The sequence below is a fragment of the Chrysemys picta genome, chromosome 9, assembly GCF_011386835.1.
Source record: "Chrysemys picta bellii isolate R12L10 chromosome 9, ASM1138683v2, whole genome shotgun sequence".
Taxonomy (NCBI): domain Eukaryota; kingdom Metazoa; phylum Chordata; order Testudines; family Emydidae; genus Chrysemys; species Chrysemys picta.
The window spans coordinates 78811350-78829588 of record NC_088799.1 but is presented as its reverse complement, the minus strand read 5'-3'; the positions used below and the strand labels follow the sequence as shown (position 1 = coordinate 78829588).

The following is an 18239-nucleotide window of genomic DNA, read 5'->3' as shown; positions in this document are numbered from 1 at the left end:
AACAATTGATCCTAGTAGCAATTTTGATGAAGCAGTCAATCCCTCTATGCTCGTGGTTTTCAACCTTTTTTCATTTGCGGGCCCCTACAAAACTTCAAATGGAGGTGTGGACCCCTTTGGAAATGTTAGACATAGTCTGTGAACCCCCAGGGGTCAATGGACCACCGGTTGAAAACCACAGCTCTATGCCTTGTCCAACAAATGACTTCAACGTGTTCCAAGACCTGAAATGTATGGTCAAGACCCTTAACGTTCCACTGGAAGTATTGAAGAGAAGTCACACAAGCCGCTAGATATTCTGCACCCTTCTATACCTGATAGATTCATCATGTCTATTAACAAGGGATTGTTAGGGCCTGCAAAGGACAAGAGTGGGATCCATGTGGACAAATACTTGAAAAAGTAACTGTTCTCTCCCTTACAGCAATGGTGGTTCTTCAGCATGGGTTGTCCACATGGATTCCACAACCATTTTTGCTGCTGCTAAGGAGTGCTACACTTCTTCTATCCTGTATTGGCAAAAGAACTGAGGGGTGTTGGGCACACTTCACTCTTTATGCCCTCAGTGTGGAATAAGGCCATGTAAGGTCCAGGAGTTACACCAGTGGCTGCTGCTGGCCAAAATAACCTGATCTCGCATGTATGGGGTGCATGTGCATCAAGAGAAGGAGCCATATGGACAAAACCTCTCAAAGAACCACAGTTACTGTAAGGTAAGTAAGTGTTCTTTTTGACTGACTCTCTCAAAGTAGAACACAAAACTCTGTCCCAGTTGTTTAGGCTAGAGCAGCCTAGTATGTGCAATGGAAAAACAAGTTTAAATCTTCACAATGCATGGTGTTGACTTGGTGGAAGATGCTAACTTGTTAAATCTCATCTATAATTACCCGGATTAGATGTAATTTTGAGAAGAGGATCAAAATGCAATACCTTTTCCCAACTTCTCAAGACCCCTGCTAGGAGCCAGTCTTAGCTGGAGGTTCATCTGCATGTACAACCTAGTCCAAGGGAAGCACTGGGCTGCAATAGCTGTGAGGTTAACACCTTGTATTTAGAGGTGGAGACCAATCAGTCTGTAGTGAATATACACTAGTGACCTATAAAAATCTAGAAGTCTGACAGAGTCCTGTGGCACCTTATAGACTAACAGATGTATTGGAGCATAAGCACAAAAGCTCATGCTCCAATACATCTGTTAGTCTATAAGGTGCCACAGGACTCTTAGTCTGGATCTGTAAAAAGCAACAAACACGGCTACCCCTCTGATACTAGAAGTCTTACAGACTCAAATCCAAACCGGTCTGTAGCAAATAGAGGGTAAAAAGTAACCTAGTGCTAGCTTTCTTCAGAACTATAGATACAAATTCCAAGCAATCATTAGCAAATGTACAGCATGCGTACTTTCTCCTTGGTTTGTCAAGTTTCTCTCAACTACCTATCACACAACAGTCTAAAATTCCTCCTCAATTACTCTTTTTTCAGTCCTTTTTAAATCCAAATATAACTTCTGACGCAAGCTGTGGTTTTGGTGCTAGAGCTGCCTCTTTTGGCAATAGATGTTCATGTGCAAAGGCTTGTATTTTTATCAGTGCTTGAGAATGTGACACACATTTTCTGTTTCTATTGGTGAACGTAGCTTTAGCAGCAGTAATGGTTAAAGTGGCATCCATTCTTCTGAAGTTAGAATTTGCCCATTTAGAAGATATTTTGCCCTTTTTTAACAGCAAACGTGGAACTTCTCTTCTTCAGTCCTGAAATTCACTCTAATTTACAAAAGCAGATTTTTTTTTAGGAGGGAGGATTCTGCATACCTGCAACTTTCTCCATGCTGCTGTTGTCAGTGCTCCACCTGTTAAAACTGGGGAAAAGTGTAAGGCAGAAGAGGAAAAATAAGTGTGCAGCTAGGTACTCTGATCGCCTAACCAGCAACAGCTGAATACCTAGCAGGGCACAGCCGAGAGCGAGAACATCCAGCGGCAATCTCATGCAGTGCCTGACCCAGAACGTCTTTCCCCAACTCTGTAGCACTTAACATAGTGGTGCCTGGGAACCTGTTTCAATAACTATATACTATACCTAGGAGTCCACTCCAGCACCCAGAAGGCAGTAGAAAGATTCCTATTGATTTCAATGGGAGTAGGATCAATCCTGGGATACCACATCCCAGAATTCTGATTCTGGCTTCAGACGGTCTTCTTTCTGCTTCTGTGGTTCTGGTATGACTTCTAGTAAGCCTTGGAGGAGATGGGTGATAGGGAAAGCATTCAGAGTGTCAAGGATGCCTAGGACAAGGAATCAGATCTTCTACGTCAAGGTGTAATCTTTGCTACAGTGAGCAGGAAGGAGCCTTTTCCTCTGTGAAGCCTTGACCAATTTGCCAGGTGCATTGTAGAAGGGAGTGAGGCAGTTATGCCTTCTTGAATATATTGGGTATTGGCTACTGGATTTAACGGTCTGAACCAGTGTGGCAAATGCTACTTTCCTGTAACAAATGGTGATTTGAGTTTGACTTTTTCACATTTTCAACTTGCCTTTAATTAGAATCCCACCACTAACGTCTGGGCAGTAGTTTGTGACATGCCCAGGAAAGTACCATTCTATGCAGGGGGGAAGACAAACTCAGGCAAGTGTCTTCTGATGAAAATATCCAGCAATGTGTACATTTGTATAAGTGGGTGAAGGGTGCGGGATCCTTTTATGGAAACAGCCACCTGGGACTTTCTGCTAACTCCTTCTCCTTCTTAATACCACAGGGTTTTCTTCTTGCTTTTTCAAATGAAGGGCAGGGTTTGTCCACCACCCCTCCGGTGCGGGCAGTTTACCTTGGGCCTGACAGTGGAGCTTCAAAGCAGTTGGACACACCATCAGTTTCACAGGTTGAGATTTGCAAACCTGCCTTTTAACCTGCGGATCCAAAGTCTGGGAGAGAACTTGTTACCAACATGAAAACAATTATTGCAGCCTATTTCCAAAATCGTAGTGGTAAGAAAATCGCAAAGCGTATTTGAAGTTATTTATAATGCTCTAGACTTGCCAGTTTCTAGTCCATTGATTTAGTATTTGTTTTGTTTTAGGCTGTTTAATAAAAGGGGAAAGCTTTTTATAAATATTGTGTAGCAGCAGCAGGGCACAAATCCTTCAAAGTACTCTGCAGGAATGAATTCTCTGAAATTGACGTTGCAAAGGGGCATCAGGTAGTTCACCAAAATAGGGGGCTGCAAAGGGTGGCAAATTCTCCTTGCCTGAGTGCTAATTCAGACCTGTAGTGCAAATCAAAGGAAAGCATCTAGCAACTCTTACTCAGGAAAGATTCCCGCGGATTTTAACAGGAGTGAGAGCTGAGTAAAGTGTGTTGGATTTGGCCCTCTGTCAACTAAAGGCCAGAACTGTGGGGTATGAGATTTCTGGGAGATGGTGTGATACATTGGGGAGTCTGTCTGGCGTGCATGAGGGATGAGTGATGGATTTGGCAGAACTTGATTAAACTGCTCTGGGGAAGAAAACTAATGCATTCAAACCCAATGAGAGCTCCCATATTCATTTAATTTCCACTGCCCTGTCCATGATCTGGATTTGTCTCTGGAAGAGATGAACCCCCAGAATTGGATGGCTCTGACACAAATCTGGATTTGGTGGCTTTTCTGTGACCTCCTGTTCCTGGCTTTCCTCTGATCCAGCACAGCAATGTATGCCGGGGCCCCTCTGTTCTAGCTATGTAGATATGTGTCTTGGGGGTTCTTAAAATTAGAGCACCTGCCAAAGTTATTTTCCCAGCCACGGAAAGGCCAGCTGTGGCTCTGCAACTCTTCTGAGTGCCCTGTGAGCCAGTTGCCTTGTGTCAGGCCTTGGTGGGACGGGCCATTTGGCACATGGAGGCTCTCGCAGCTCAGCCCAAATTCCTCACACAAACACTGAGCCCTTCCGTGGCAAGGGGGGGATGGGTGTGCACATGGAATTTGGAGTCTGACTCCAGTCCAGAGGGGAGGAGGGATAGAAAGCCCCTCACTGTGTTTGCTGTACCATCAGTGGGAGTTAATCGTTCACCAAGGTTAGCTGGGGGGAGGAGAAGTGAAGCAAGTTAGTGCTGTTGAACTCCCTCTTTCGGGAATCAAGGCCGGGGGCAGGGGCGAGGTCCCCTTATCAGTCATTGCAGGACAGGACCGTGAGCCTTACACATCCAGACTCGTTTGTCACTAGTTCAGACGCTCCTGCCTGCTGGGACGCTTTAGACGGGTGCGTACTTGCCCCCTGCTTCCCATGACTCCTAGCTCAGGCTTCCCCAGCACACATCTATAGGAAGGATGGCTGCTGCCTGGCATGCAGCAGAGTGACCCCAACTTGGGCAGAATCTGGCCTCCCTGGGAGTCTGGCCAGCTTTGAAACTTGAATGTTTTGCCAAACTCCTTCCCCATGAGGCTGAACAGGCCCAGGGAGACTCCTCCCCAGGCTCTGGAGGAGGCACCATTCCCCTCAGGATCTTGGAACGGCCTAGGATGTGCTTCATTCACCTAACAGCACACCCTTATCCCCATCCCAGCACGAGTCCCACTGGGCCTTGCCCTCTCTCCCTCTCTGCTCTGAGCTTCACATTCATCTTCTGCACCTGTTGTCAGCCTGGGCTACTGGAGACAGCCACTGAGGAGTCAGCCCTGTGTGTGTATGTGAAAGGGCTTGCAGGTGCGCATGTATGGGGAGTGGGGTGACTATATGTGTTGGTGCGTGGAGTGGTTTGTGCATGTGTGTGTCAGTGCATTTGATGGGGGGGGAACTGCGTTTGTGTGCATGCATGTGAAGGTGTAGGTGTGCATGGGATTGTGTGTGTTTTGGGGGGTTGTGTGTTATGGGAAGGGAGAAGAGGCTCAGCAGGTAAGTGCAGCATGGCCAGCAGCAGGCTCAGGAAATGATCGATCACAAGTGCAAACCAAATGGTGTGTGTGCTTTGCAGGGAGCCGTGCCAGCATTCAGGCCGCCCTGCATACTCTGCTCACCGTGCCCTGGCCCTCGCAGCGGGAGTTCCGAGCATGCATCCAGCTCCTCTCAGTTCTACAGTGGGTCCTCAGCTTCTTGCTGATGGGTGAGTAGACTCAGCTGGCAGGAGGGGGCGCGCCGTTCTCCGTCTCTCTCACCAATCAGATTCTGCTGTGGGGTTGTTGAGATTCTGCATTGGGGTCCGTATTATTTGTTACTCTCTATCTCTAGCACCATGGTTGATGATTTCACAAAAATTCAGGACATTGGAAAATCCAGCACTAAGGCCTGAGGGAGCCAGAACAGCAGCCTTCCCCAGGGGAAGGAGGGGTGCAAGATATCTCTGCTGGTCAGTGGGGGAAGGATTTTCAGATGAGACCTCAGAAAAATACCCCATGACACTTTTCATAAGAGCAGAGGTCTGTGTGATCCTGAGCCCAATATCTTTCCCCTCCCAGCTGTACAACGTGGTGTGCCCCCTTTGGCTGTCTGCTTCTCTCCTTGCCTTCTGGGGCTGCGTTTAGAGCTTGCTGAAGGACGAAGTGCTTTAGGATAAAGGCCCCTGTATAAGTGGGGTTAGCGGCATTCAAATTAGGCCTGGCACCAATCCACCTTCTCAGGAGTTGTGTGACACAAAGGGCCTGCTTTTTTTTTTTTTTTTTTTAAGTGCTGAGCACCCAAAATGAATGTCAGTGGCCCAGAATGTTTATACTTTCTCCTGCTGTGCACCCACCTCCTCCCCGCCCTCCAGAAAAAGCTTAGATTGTGGATTGGGGTGAGAGGGTGGGGCAGAGACTATCTCCGTATGTGTTTGTACAGTGCTTAGCAGGACAAGGTCCTGATCCTGACTGGGGCCTCCGAGCACAACCACAGATAAAATAGCTCATAATCCCAAGCAGGAATTCAGCTCCTTCAACTTGCCTCCCACTTACAAAGGGGATGGGAAGTGCCTTGACGCGTGTGCTCTCGCTCTCTCTCTCTCTCTCGCTCTCTCTCTGCACTCTGTGACAGGAGACTTCCTGTTACCTTAATTATTGTATTCTGCAGAATTCTGTTTTGGAACTGTGACTTGCAAATCAGATCAAGTTAGTGCTTGTTACAAACTAATTGATTTAATAGGGAAGGGAGGATTAGTGGTAAATGACTTCAGCTTTTCAGGAGACTGAATTTGTAGTTGAGACACGGGACTTGTCTACACTGGCACTAATATGCACCTGAACGAGTTCTACAAATGTGGGATTAGTTTTCCACCATTAGACTCAGTGGTAGGCAGGCTGCATTTTGAGGCCTCAGGTGGGTCTGCAGATGCACAGTGAGGCACAGTCCCACCACGTGTGGTTACTGCAGTCTAAGCCTCTCATGCTCTTTCCATGTGCTGGAAGTGGGCTGTAGTTTGAGTACACGATATACATGGGGGGTCAGAGGGGCTTGGGTTCAGCAGGCTTTCTCATATCTGAAGCTGTTTGGCCAGTCATAGTATCCCCTTTAGAAGCGTCTCCTGCTATCCAGAGCTGATGCTCAGCTTTGGCAGTGTGTCTCTGACCTGGGGAGGCTCCCACACAGGCTGCATCTATACTAGGAAAATTGGAGCCTGTAATTCTCCATCAGAGTGGCTCCAGCATAGACCAGGCTCTTGAGGTTTTACTACTGTGGTGCCTAGACAGGCTGTACAGTTAAAGATGACAGTAGTAAAAAGGCCTGAATCTTGTCTACAACACAGCCTCTTTCCAGGGAGCACCACAGGTAATTAATTAGGGCCCCAAATTTTACTAGTGCAGCAAAGCCAGGCTGGCTATTGTTCTGCCCTTACAGATTCACCGTGGAGGCTTAATGGGTCTGGATTGGTTGGTCAGTGCTGAAACACAGCCAGTCAGAGAACACACAGCAAATAAGCAGGCATTTTGGCCTACAGCCAAGTGCTGGGAATCAGATATTTTCTGGGGTGGGTGGGAAGATCTGCCCAGTTCTGAATTGGCCCAAAGAGGATGGGATTCACTGTGGGCACTCATCTCATCCCACATTAGAACTGGGGCATTATGGGATGCTGCTGTGAAAACTCAATCTCTAGAGAACAGGAATTGATGGGGTAGGGCGTATTTCTATGCAGGGATATGTGAGCTAAACTCTTGCTTGTGATACCCTCAGGAATCGTCTTCCTGTTTCTCCTCGTCTATTTGGTTTTCACCAGTTTCTGGCCAGTTTCTGCTCTATACTTTGCCTGGGTAATCTTTGACTGGGATGCACCGGAGCAAGGTATGGGAAGGTACAGCCTAATTTACTGCGTACATGTATGCATAGCAGGACAGAGGGGAGACAGACTTGCTGGAGGATTCAGATGTCTGTCCAACCCCTTGCACGTATGTCCTTGTCTGAGAGTATGATCTGTATATGTTGGTCTCCAGGCCCAGGTATTTCCTAAATCACACTCCCGCTAAAGGCATTTCCCCAAGAACAAGGGAAATAGGTCCAGAGACACGCACAGGCAGTAAACCATAAAGTTTACGGCAGATTTGTGCAAAGATCTTTGTTTGCTCTTTGCTGTTTTTTTTCCCCCCTTCATCTTCCAATATTTACTTGCTTATTTAATGATCTTTAGTGACTGGCCCTTCCACAACATCTGCTCAGTGTCACGCATGGTTAAAATGTGACTGACAGCACCCGGGCCAGAACTCTGTTTAATTTCATTCTGTTTCTCTGTATTGTAACACCTAGCAACATTTACAGCAGCAGCGGGGATAGTCCAGAAGCACAGACTCCTGCCAGCTGAAATTAAGGAGACTCTCCTTTATCTGTTAGCAATACAGAGCCTATGACATAGTTCTGGGCAGTTGTGATTCCTTCTAGTAGGGCACAAATATGCACAGAGAATCATTACATCAGCTGGGGCATAAGCAGCCAGAGCAGGTAAGATTCCCAGAAGAGCCAGCATCCCATTTACCTCTTCATTTCTCTGGTCTAGTGACCAAGACAAACTACAGAGGTGTAGGGGTTCCCCAAAAGAGTCAGTCTTTCCAGCAATCCCCAGTGTAGCGGTGATGGATGGTCACTGTATGAAGTCTCGTTAGGGACTACACTCCAAAGTTGCAGCAGTCTGTGGTGGTCCCTTGTCATTGCCTGCCTGGATTGGGGCACAGCTATTTTTGCAAAATATCAGAGGGGAAAGCCAGTTAGTAGTGGGAACTTCTGCAAAAGAATAGGTCTGCTGTATGACACTAGAGGGCAGCAGCCCATAATATATCCAGGAGATACTGGCCCTGTGAGAGGATACTCCTAGAACTGGCTTTTCATGGCAACTTCCACGGTTTCAAAAGCTGTTTTGTTCCTCACTGCAATAAAACGACCTTTTGGACAACTGATCTAAAACTGAATTGTGCTGAAATGTCTGTTTTCACATCAGAACACACGTGTCCATCCTAGTGAGTAAGGCGCTGGTCTCGGTGTGGGAGACCCAGGTTCTAATCCTTGCTCTGTGCCTGTTTCAGAGCACAGTTTTTCATCCCAGATCACTCTGAATCAGGCAGAGCAGGGTCTTGACCCTGGGTCTCCCACATCCCAGGGCAATACCCTGGCCATCAGGCTGCACAGTACACTTTCTCCTCCCTCCCCCAATCTTTCCAGTGAAAACTGCACATCTCTGCGAACTGTTACAGCCCAAAAATCAGGTCGTCACCTATGTTCTGACTAGCTCTGGTCTGCTGGGAGGCAAGGGCTAAAAGGGAGAGGAAGTGACCACACTCCCAGTGGAAATGGAGTCTGTCCTCTCAGTGTCTGTGTGAGATCCTTGCCCCCACTCCTACTCCCTCTTGTGTGGTTTGCAGGTGGGAGGAGGTCGGCGTGGGTGCGAAACTGGCCTGTCTGGAAGCATTTCCGAGATTATTTCCCTATTCAGGTAAGCCGTGCTGGGCAGGTGTGCCATGCCTTTGCTATCCATACAGTATGTGCTGAGTCCTGTACTGTAGAATTTCGACTTCCTGCAAACCTCTGGACAAGCTTCTAAGTCTCTCAGGCATCTCTGTTGGGCCCCTTGTCTGAATAAATCTCTCATGTCTCTCTGTATACGTCCATCCTGCAACCTGGCTGCTGGCAGCTTCATGGGTGCCCAGTACATCCACCTGCCCCTGAAATTGCACATGCATTTTTCTGTAGATGCCAGGCCAGACCCTGCATGGAGCTCCCTGTAAAGTGAAGATAAATTTGTTTTAAAAATCGATGGTGGAATTAACGTGACCTGCTCCTACCCCCTAGTGGACATTTGAAACAACAGCCACCTTACTCTTCACAGAATCTTTAGGATCACATCCAGTGCAGATGGTTGCCCCCAAATCAAATCCCAGCCCCCACAAAATTCAGCAATTCAATAGCTGTTCAGCACAGAGATTTATTTTGTGTGAGGGAGTAACTACTGAGCACAGGTCAGCTCAGGAATGAAAGGAAAGGCTGCTATATGAAGAGAGAGTAGTAAGACTGACTTTTCAGCTTGGAAAAGAGACGATTAAGGGGGATATGATAGAGGTCTATAAAATCATGACTGGTGTAGAGAAAGTAAATAACAAAGTGTTATTTACTCCTTCCCATAACACAAGAACTAGGGGTCACCAAATGAAATTAATAGGCAGCAGGTTTAAAACAAACAAAAGGAAGTATTTTTTTCACACAACGCACAACCTGTGGAACTCCTTGCCAGGGGATGTTGTGAAGGCCAAGGCTATAACAGGGTTCAAAAAAGCACTAGATAAATTCATGGAGGATAGGTCCATCAATGGCTATTAGCCAGGATGGTCAGCGATAGTGTTCCTAGACTCTGTTTGCCAGAAGCTGAGAATGGGTAACAGGGAATGGATCATTAGAGGATTACCTGTTCTGTTCATTCCCTCTGGGGTACCTGACATTGGCCACTGGTGGAAGACAAGATACTGGGCTAGATGAGGCTTTGGTCTGACCCAGTATGGCTGCTCTTATGTTCTTATGTGTTGATTTGTCCATCTGGGTGTGGGTGTGTGCCAGGTGGGGGTTGCCATGTTGGTATTTATCCAGCACTGCCCATCTGCAGTCATGTGTAAAGACCAGTGACCCAACCAGGATCCTCCTTCCCTCTTCCCCCACCAGTCCCTGCCCTCCCCATTGATTGTGTCTTCTCCCTCTAGTTAGTGAAGACTCACAGCCTCCTCCCCGGTCACAATTATATCATTGGCGCACACCCCCATGGGATCCTCTGTGTTGGGGCCTTCTGCAACTTCATCACCGAGTCCACTGGCTTCTCTGAGAAGTTCCCCGGCATCAGACCCTTCCTGGCAACGCTGGCTGGCAACTTCCGGCTGCCTGTCTTCAGGGAGTACCTGATGAGTGGGGGTGAGCATGCTCAGGGAGTGTCCCTCGCACAGGTCCAGAGAATCACACCAGAAGTGTTGCAGATGTGGCTAATACAAGAGACCTAGGAGATCTGAAAATAGCCAGCTCCTCTTTTTTCCTTTCCATCACTGATCACCTGAGTCCCTTCCCTCTGCAGCCTCTGGCCAAAGCCCCTTTCAGATCCTCTGGATACTGAATCTACTGCTGGCGACGACATTCTGTTCTCATGTGCTTCTGTTCTTTTTTTTTTTTTTTCCCCCTGAGACTAAAGCAAATTTTAGTACTTGCCAAAATGTCAGCTTGACATTGCTGCCTGGGCCAGGCTCAGTGCAGTCAGCGGCTCACTGAGATTCTCCCACAATGCTCTGCTACTGCACCTCCATCCTGCCCCACACCCAGCACTACTCCAGCCTGCCCCCTCCCACTCTGCCATTGCTCCTCTGCCTGGGTTGGGTGATGGAATTCCATGCTGCTAGAAAAGGAAAGACAGGGGAATGCCATAGAGATCAAGTATTTCATGGGCTACATAGGTCTTTCCTAGGGATTGTTCCTTGCACCATCCCTTAGGAAAGCTCAAAGACCTGAGCAACTGTTATCTTTCATGCAGCCCATACATGAAGTGTGCCCTGCTCTACGTCCTCCACTCCCCGAGTGCCAATTCCCAGGCTCAGTCACAGAAAATGGCACCACAACAGCATCCCCTGGGAAACTGCATTCTGACTGGCACAGCTGGTGCCTCCCCGGGCTGCCAGCTAACATGGGCGTTCAGGAGCCAGGGTCCAGTGAGTGCCCATTTTGGCCTCAGCTCTGCTGATCCCCTTCGCCTACTGCATCCTCCAGAGCAAGAGAACCCATGGCTCCTGGGTGGACACCAGGTGTCGCCCTTATTCCACGTGTTGGGCTCCTGGGCAGGGACATAGGTCTGCCTACAGCACGGGGCTCTGGGCAGGGCTCAGTGCTCTTAACTTTGTGCTGGGAGGAAGGAAAGAATAGCTCCCCTGCACCTTCTGCATGCCTGAGTGGAGGGCACCCGATCATCCACCTGCCCTCATTTGTTGGGATGTTCTCCTCAAATCCTAACTGTAAGCAGGTTTCCAAGCCCCCCAAACTCATTCAGAGATTGGGGCCAGGAGTCTGTCCCCCAAGTCAGCTGGTGAGTCAAGGGGTTCTCAGATGGGGCAAGAGCTGGTTTCCATTGCAGTTCTCCTCATGCTCCCCTGGTGCTCTTCTCTTTAGGCCTGTGCCCTGTGACACGCCAGGCAATAGGGTACCTGCTCTCTCAGAATGGCAGTGGAAACGCTGTGGCCATCGTAATTGGAGGTGCGGCCGAGTCACTGTCTTGCCAGCCAGGAGTCACCACGTTAATCCTCAAAAACCGCAAAGGCTTTGTTCGGATGGCGCTGCAGCATGGGTGAGTATCATCAGCCAGATGCTGTCCTGAGAGGCCTCCAGCTCCTCTGGTAGCACCTCCAGGAAATTGGGCTGGGGCCAGCCACCCCCAGGACCTGCCAAGCCAGCCACTTGACCAGGAAACAGGGCCTGGCACTCTCCCCTGTTTGGGATCTCCCCAGGCAGCCCATCCCTGGACTACCTTTCAGTAGGACCCAGGAGATAGGATAGTGAGTGTGCCTCAGCTGCTACTTACTGTGGCTCCCAAGGGAGGCTGGTTCAATATGATCAAGTTTGTAGCAGGGCCCCATGGTGCTGAGGTGCTGTAGCGAGCGTAGATGCTGGAACTAGGAGTCCTGGGTGTGTGGCCGCACCCCCTGGCTTGAAGTGGATTCCGTTCTATACAGGGTTTACAGTTTGGTTCAGTGGTGCTCAGCACCCCCACTAGACAAATTGTTCCGCATCCCTGGTAGCGAGTGCTACCCTGGGAGGGGGGGGTGCTGACTGCAGAGGGCACTCATGCTACAATGCTTTCTCCCCCAGGGCGCACCTGGTTCCTGCCTTCTCCTTCGGTGAGAACGACCTCTTCCGGCAGGTGGTTTTTGAAGAGGGCAGCTGGTTGAGGGGCATTCAGAAGAGGTTCCAGAAGCTGGTGGGCTTTGCTCCCTGCGTCTTCTATGGACGGGGTTTAACCTCTATCCAATCCCGAGGCTTCCTGCCCTACCCGAAGCCTATCACCACTGTCAGTGAGTATCCCCTTACTCTTTTCCTATGGCTTTGGCTGCTCCAAAAGCCCCGGCACTGGTAGGTGGTGGGGGTTGGGTCCTGGTTGTCTAAGCCAGCATTTTTCAAATGTGGTTAGAGTGGCCGCCTGCGGCCACCAGCGACTTTTCTTGTGGCCACAGTCTCCTGGGCTGTGATTTTGGGGGGAGGGCAGGGCAAGCAGCAGCCCCTGCCCCTCCCCATTGCTCCTGGATGCACCGCCTTGGTGTTGGATACTAGAGCTGCAAGCAGGGGTTGAGCCCTGCCCCATCTGGAGACAGCTGGGGCACAATGCTGGAGGAGCAGGCAGGTGGTGAGGCTCAGGCTTTGGGATTCACCCCTGGGGTGGTGGGGCAGCAAGCTCTGGCCATTGGTCTTTGGGCTCCAGTCCTGGGCTCCGGCTGCACAGCTGCAGATCCCAGGATCTGGCCATGTAGCTTTGGGCTCCATCCCCCAGCCATGGCATTTTGGCTCTGGCCATGGGGCATCAGGCTCTGGCCCCTGACTAACTCCCCCGGCATCCCCAACCCAATCACCCCTGGCTCCTGCTGGCTCCCCCGACATACTTACTCAGCCCCAGCTTAATTTGTCCCCAGGTTTGTTGGGGCTGAGTAAGTCTGCTGTGAAAAGTGATATTTGTATGTTTAATATCACTTTTAAAAACAGACTTATTAGCTAGCAATAAATAAATTACAATGATTTGAACATGTATATTTATTTGTTTTTCCTGAAGGTAATTAAGTATTTTAGGAAAAAAATTGAGAGTGGCCACCAGCAAGAGTTGGTGGCCGCACTCTGAGGCCACCAAAAATTTGTCCTGAGAACCCCTGGTCTAAGCTGACGGAGGGTTGCACTTGCCATTTGAGTTTGTGGCAGGTGTGGAAGCCAAAAACTCATCATGATGTGAGGAGTGAAATCCAGCAATTGGCAGAGTGGGCCCAGGGAGCTTGTGAACCTGCAGTTGGTGGTTGCTATCCCAGGGCACACTGTGTTCTCTTCCTTCCCTCTCTGCCCCATGCCTGTGGCCAGGTGCTGTTGCTGTCTCTGTGGTACTACTGCCCGTATGTAACCGTTCACTAGGAAGAAAGTTTGGCATTAGCATTCCAAGGCCCAGTTCATTACGAGGGGCAGGGAGTCCTCCCAGCTGTACCAGCTGGTTTATTCCAGGTACTTAGGATTCACTCTTCCACCCTCTTTCTGGCTCTGGCAGTAGGAGAACCTGTGACGGTGCCCAGGATCAAGGAGCCAAGCCACGAGACGGTGGATCTGTACCATGCTATGTACATCCGCTCCCTGCTCAAACTCTTCAATGACCACAAAGCCAAGTATGGCCTGTCGGAGGCGGACGAGCTGAGGATCTTGTGACTGAGGCCAGAGAGAAGCCAGGGGACTTTGGGCAGCCAAGCCCTAACTCTCAAGGGCTGCCTGCTCTTGGAGGTGGGAATGGCAGCTTACCTGGCAGGATGGGGGCTCTCAGGGACATACTGTTCACCCCAACTACTGCTTGTCCTCTACCCCAGTGCCTTACTCACTTGTCCCCTTGGTGCTGCTCCAGCCTCTGCTTCTGTTTGTTCCCTCCAGAAGATGAATGAAGGAAGGAGGGAGCTCCCTGCTTGTCATATCCCCGCGTTTCCTGTGTGCTTTCTGCTCACTCCCAAGGGCAATGCAGTGAGTTGGCTTCCTCAACTCCCAAAGCCTTCTCAGGGAAGGGGAAGGGAGGAGCACAGGAAGGACAGGTGCTGGGGCTTGGAGGGGATGGGGAGTGTGCATGTGAGCAGAGGGACATGGGGGAACGTGTGTGGGGACATTTCCCCTTTGCCCGGACCCTGCTGTCCTGGAGTGAGATGAATAGTAGCTTTGTGCTGCTGCTAATGGAACAGAGGAATGCAACCCTGCAGGCTAAACTCTGCCCAGGGCTCCAACTCTGGCTAAGAAAGAGGGAGGGTGAGATGGATAGAATGGGGGGGAAAATGGAGGGAAAGTCCTTGATTGTAACAAATGTGAAAAACAGGGTTCCCAGAGGGGCCTGCAATGCCATGCAGGGTGTGTTGTGAGGGGCAGGGCCCTGAGACTGAGGGTCTCTGAGGAGCTGGCTGCTGACTCAACTCCTTGCCTAAGGAAAGCTGGGCAGCTATAACTCCTTATGGCCTTGTTTCTGTCCCTTGTGCCCATGTAGAATGGAGCCTCCTGGGAGGGTTTGTCCTTCCATCTGTTTTGCTGGCAAAGCGGGCATGTCAGGCTGTTTACCCCCGAGGGGACATGTCATCCCTGCACTGGGTTGGAGAGTTCTCCCTGTGGTGATTAGCACAGGCAGCTTTGCCTCAGCCTTAGAATCAGGGCAGGGCCATGGCTTCCCTTCCCACAGTGAGGAGGGATGGACAGTCAGGGGGTTCATGGGAAGCTTGGTGAGACGCTGGCCAGGACATAGCCAGGATGCACTAGATTCTCCCTTTGCATCTCCCCTTCCCAACACATCTTGTTCCCTGCCTGAGCTGTGGCCATCCCTGTGTTTTCCCCATGGCTCCCGTATGTGCCACCTACCACTTTCTTCACTCGTGGGTCCCAGCCCCACAATTTCTTGTCCTTGTCTCTGTGAGTTGGCAGCAGGAAAGGCCAGTGCATCTGGAGCTGCATGTGGAGAGAAACCAGGTCCCAGAACAGCAATAGCAGAGTCTCTGGGGAGACCGCACCTGGGAGATGGCAGTGATTTCTGGGCACCATGTGACCAGAAAGAGATTGATCCTAGGAAGGGGATGAGAATAGAGCAAGAAAAACTACCAGGAGCCTGGAGGGAAAGCCTAGAGTGACAAAGTGGGGTGGGCCAAGTCTGCAAACCTGACAAGTGTGTCCCCTGAGGGAGAGCAAGAGGTTAGTTACGAGTAAAGGCAAGTGTAACTAGGAGGTTTGAAGGCGACTGATGTTGAGAAAATACAGACTCTCAGGGATAACTTCCTGTCAGTGAGGTTACTGAGCTTGGGTGTTGTCTCCCAAGGGAAGGGGTGTGAGCCCCAGGACCTGGGGCATTTCAGGCTGGGTCTGACAAAACAGTAGGACTGGACTGTGTTGCAGGGGCCAGTCCTGCTTTGGCTTCAGGGCTGGATGGGACAATCTAATGGGGCTTGTCCACCGAGCTCACCTCAATGATTTTGTGTTGAATACATTTTTATAAATCTCATACTGACATGGCCCATGCTGTGTGAGAAGAAGGCAATTCTGCAGGAGGGGAAGCACCATGCGGTAGTCCATACACATACATACATACGTGCCAAGAATCTAACCATGCATGTGCCTAGACATCCCCCTCCATACCCAGACATGTACACAAACACACACTGCTCCTTGCACATGTGAAGGTTCACATACACAGATACATACACCCCTCCGTGCACGAGCTCAGAGCACACACGCCGAAGGGCTTTCAAACACACCTCATTGTTCTTTGGAGAAGGGAGGCCGCTGCATGTTGTTCCAAGGATTCAATAGGATTCAGCCCAAAGGGGTGCACTAGCCCTTCTCTGCTGAAGACAGCTCTCTTGAGCAGTGAACCTGGCTCCCCCTGCAGGTCCTTCCTGTGCTGGTTGAGGGGGCAGCTAGCCTGCTGCTCCCACTATACAAATGAAAAAGGGTCTATCACACGCCCCTGTGCATGGTAACTTAATGGAATGGCAGGGTTGCTCCTGTGGTCACAGCTTCTATTGCTGGGCTCTCTTCCAATTGCCTGGGGCCCTGTAATTCTGCTCTGAGCTACCTCAGTGGCTCTCAGCTGTGCTCTGCTGCCATGCCTGGAGGCCCAGAATGTAGGGCTGTGACACCTTATGGGAGCACTGAGTGGAGGGTCCTGGCCTAGCTCTAGGTTCTTTGGGGTGAGAAGATTCTAATGATGCCAGGGGAATGTAACTGGGTTGCTCCCCAGCCAGGAGCTTCTGCACCCAGCCCCTGGTGCTCAGCTCAGGTCCCTGGGGTTAGTGCAGGGGTTGGCAACCTTTCAGAAGGGGTGTGCCAAGTCTTCATTTATTCACTCTAATTTAAGGTTTGGCGTGCCAGTAATACATTTTAAGGTTTTTAAAAGGTCTCTTTCTAGAAGTCTATAATATATAACTAAACTATTGTTATATGTAAAGTAAATAAGGTTTTAAAAATGTTTAAGAAGCTTCATTTAAAATTAAATTAAAATGCAGAGCCCCCCCAGATCGGTGGCCAGGATCCGGGCAGCGTGAGTGCCACTGAAACTCAGTTCGTGTGCCGCCTTCAGCACCCATGCCATAGGTTGCCTAGGCCTGGGTTAGTGGTTGTTTTTTTTCCCAAGCCGAGTGAGTAACATCAGGCAGCTGGTACCAGCGTAGGGAAATCCCAGCATTGAGGCTGGGATTAACCTCCCTGAGGAGCTCGACTCCATAAAACAAAAGCTGCTCTGCTACTGCCATCACTTGTGAGCAAAGCCTCAGCCTGATGCCTGCTGGAGCAGCTGCTGAGGGCCTCCGAGTGGGGAATGTCTGAGGCCACCCGTACTGCAGTATTAGAGGCAACGTAGTGCATGGATTAGCCCCGCTCATGGGACATGCTGGTACTAAACCCTGGAGGATGCAGATCGGGCACAGCACAGGCAGGTACTGCTTGCCAGGGAGTCTGTGAGGAAACGGCTGAAACAGTGGTAATAATTTCCTCCATTTCCAAAGCTCCCAAAGCAATTTGCATGCCTACAGCCCCACTGAAATTCAGCACCTCTGAGGGGGAGATATCAGCACCTGGTGCAGAGCACCCTGCACAGGAGTGAAAGAACCAGGCCAAGAATAAACAGCTAGGAAACTTGTTTCTGGCCTTGGAGAGTATTCAGGGGTAGAGGGCAGCTTCTGCACCTGCCCCTCCAGCCTATGCAAGCAGAGAGGGTGATGGCACAAGACCCATCTGTTAGCTTAAAGCTTTTGCTTCACTGTAGGGAAAGTTGGTGATTGGATAGTGCCCAGTGCTGGGCCCAGGCCAGGGGCATCCTGGTGAGCTGTTCCCTGGGCGTAGATGACAGCAGCTTTGAAAGCAAAGATCACCCACGAGGCCAGGCTAAGTCGTATGAACACAATCCTGTGGAGAGGACAAAATGGGTTGCTTTGCAGCTCCCCTCTCAAATTCCCATTGGCAGAGATGGTCCTGCCCCTGTGCATGTCTCCCTTCCTGCCCCAGCTCTGCTCCCCACAGAAGGCAGGCTGGGCTCATGAATTCTAGAATGTGGAATATCTAATTCATTACAACCTAGTGCATTAGTATCATCCAGCATTATCGCTGGAGCACTTTACACGCTCACCTGTATACTCCCTTGCGGATAGCACCATATGCCCACACAATTAAACAATAGAGCTATGCAAACATTTCAAAAGTAAATACCAATAAAGGAAACCTAAAGAGCTTGTTAACTTCCTATTATAGTGCCTCTATGTACTTTACACTCCCAATTTCCTGGCTTCTCTGCAGAAATGCTAACACACGTGGTGCCAAGTCAGGTCACGCTAGGGACTTGTCGGGGGCTGGGGGAAGCGTTTCACTGGCTTTAGAAATGCTTGCTGGAGTTTGGCTAATATTTGGCAGAGAAAAATGGAACATTAAGTGGTGACTCTTCCTTGCCTCTTGACTCTCACCACGAATCTCAGGGGCATATTTCAGAGGCTGAAATGCCAGAACCTATGTAAACAAGCCCATCCTCAGTTGGGCAAGAGGCACTGAGACACGGTGGGAGTGGGGGTGGATGGTGCTGGGGTGTGTGAAAGCCATTTCAGGTATGA

At 50.0% G+C, this 18239-nt stretch overlaps 1 protein-coding gene across 5 annotated transcripts; it reads left to right on the top strand.

Annotated features, from left to right (window-relative positions):
• The first annotated feature begins 2799 nt into the window (after positions 1-2799).
• On the top strand, positions 2800-17880 carry LOC101950557 (diacylglycerol O-acyltransferase 2-like). 5 transcript variants are annotated; one of them, XM_065556549.1, is made up of 8 exons: positions 2800-2982; positions 4946-5074; positions 7114-7221; positions 8787-8857; positions 10113-10317; positions 11554-11728; positions 12250-12452; positions 13679-17880. In XM_065556549.1, exons 1-8 carry the CDS (start codon positions 2943-2945, stop codon positions 13831-13833), a joined length of 1086 nt encoding a protein of 361 aa, XP_065412621.1. In that variant the 5' UTR covers positions 2800-2942; the 3' UTR covers positions 13834-17880. The 5 variants fall into 5 exon arrangements, with proteins under 5 accessions (XP_065412621.1, XP_065412622.1, XP_023959511.1 ...); XM_024103743.3 differs by lacking the exon at positions 2800-2982 and adding an exon at positions 4093-4233; XM_065556551.1 differs by lacking the exon at positions 2800-2982 and adding an exon at positions 4360-4677.
• The last annotated feature ends 359 nt before the right edge of the window (positions 17881-18239 follow it).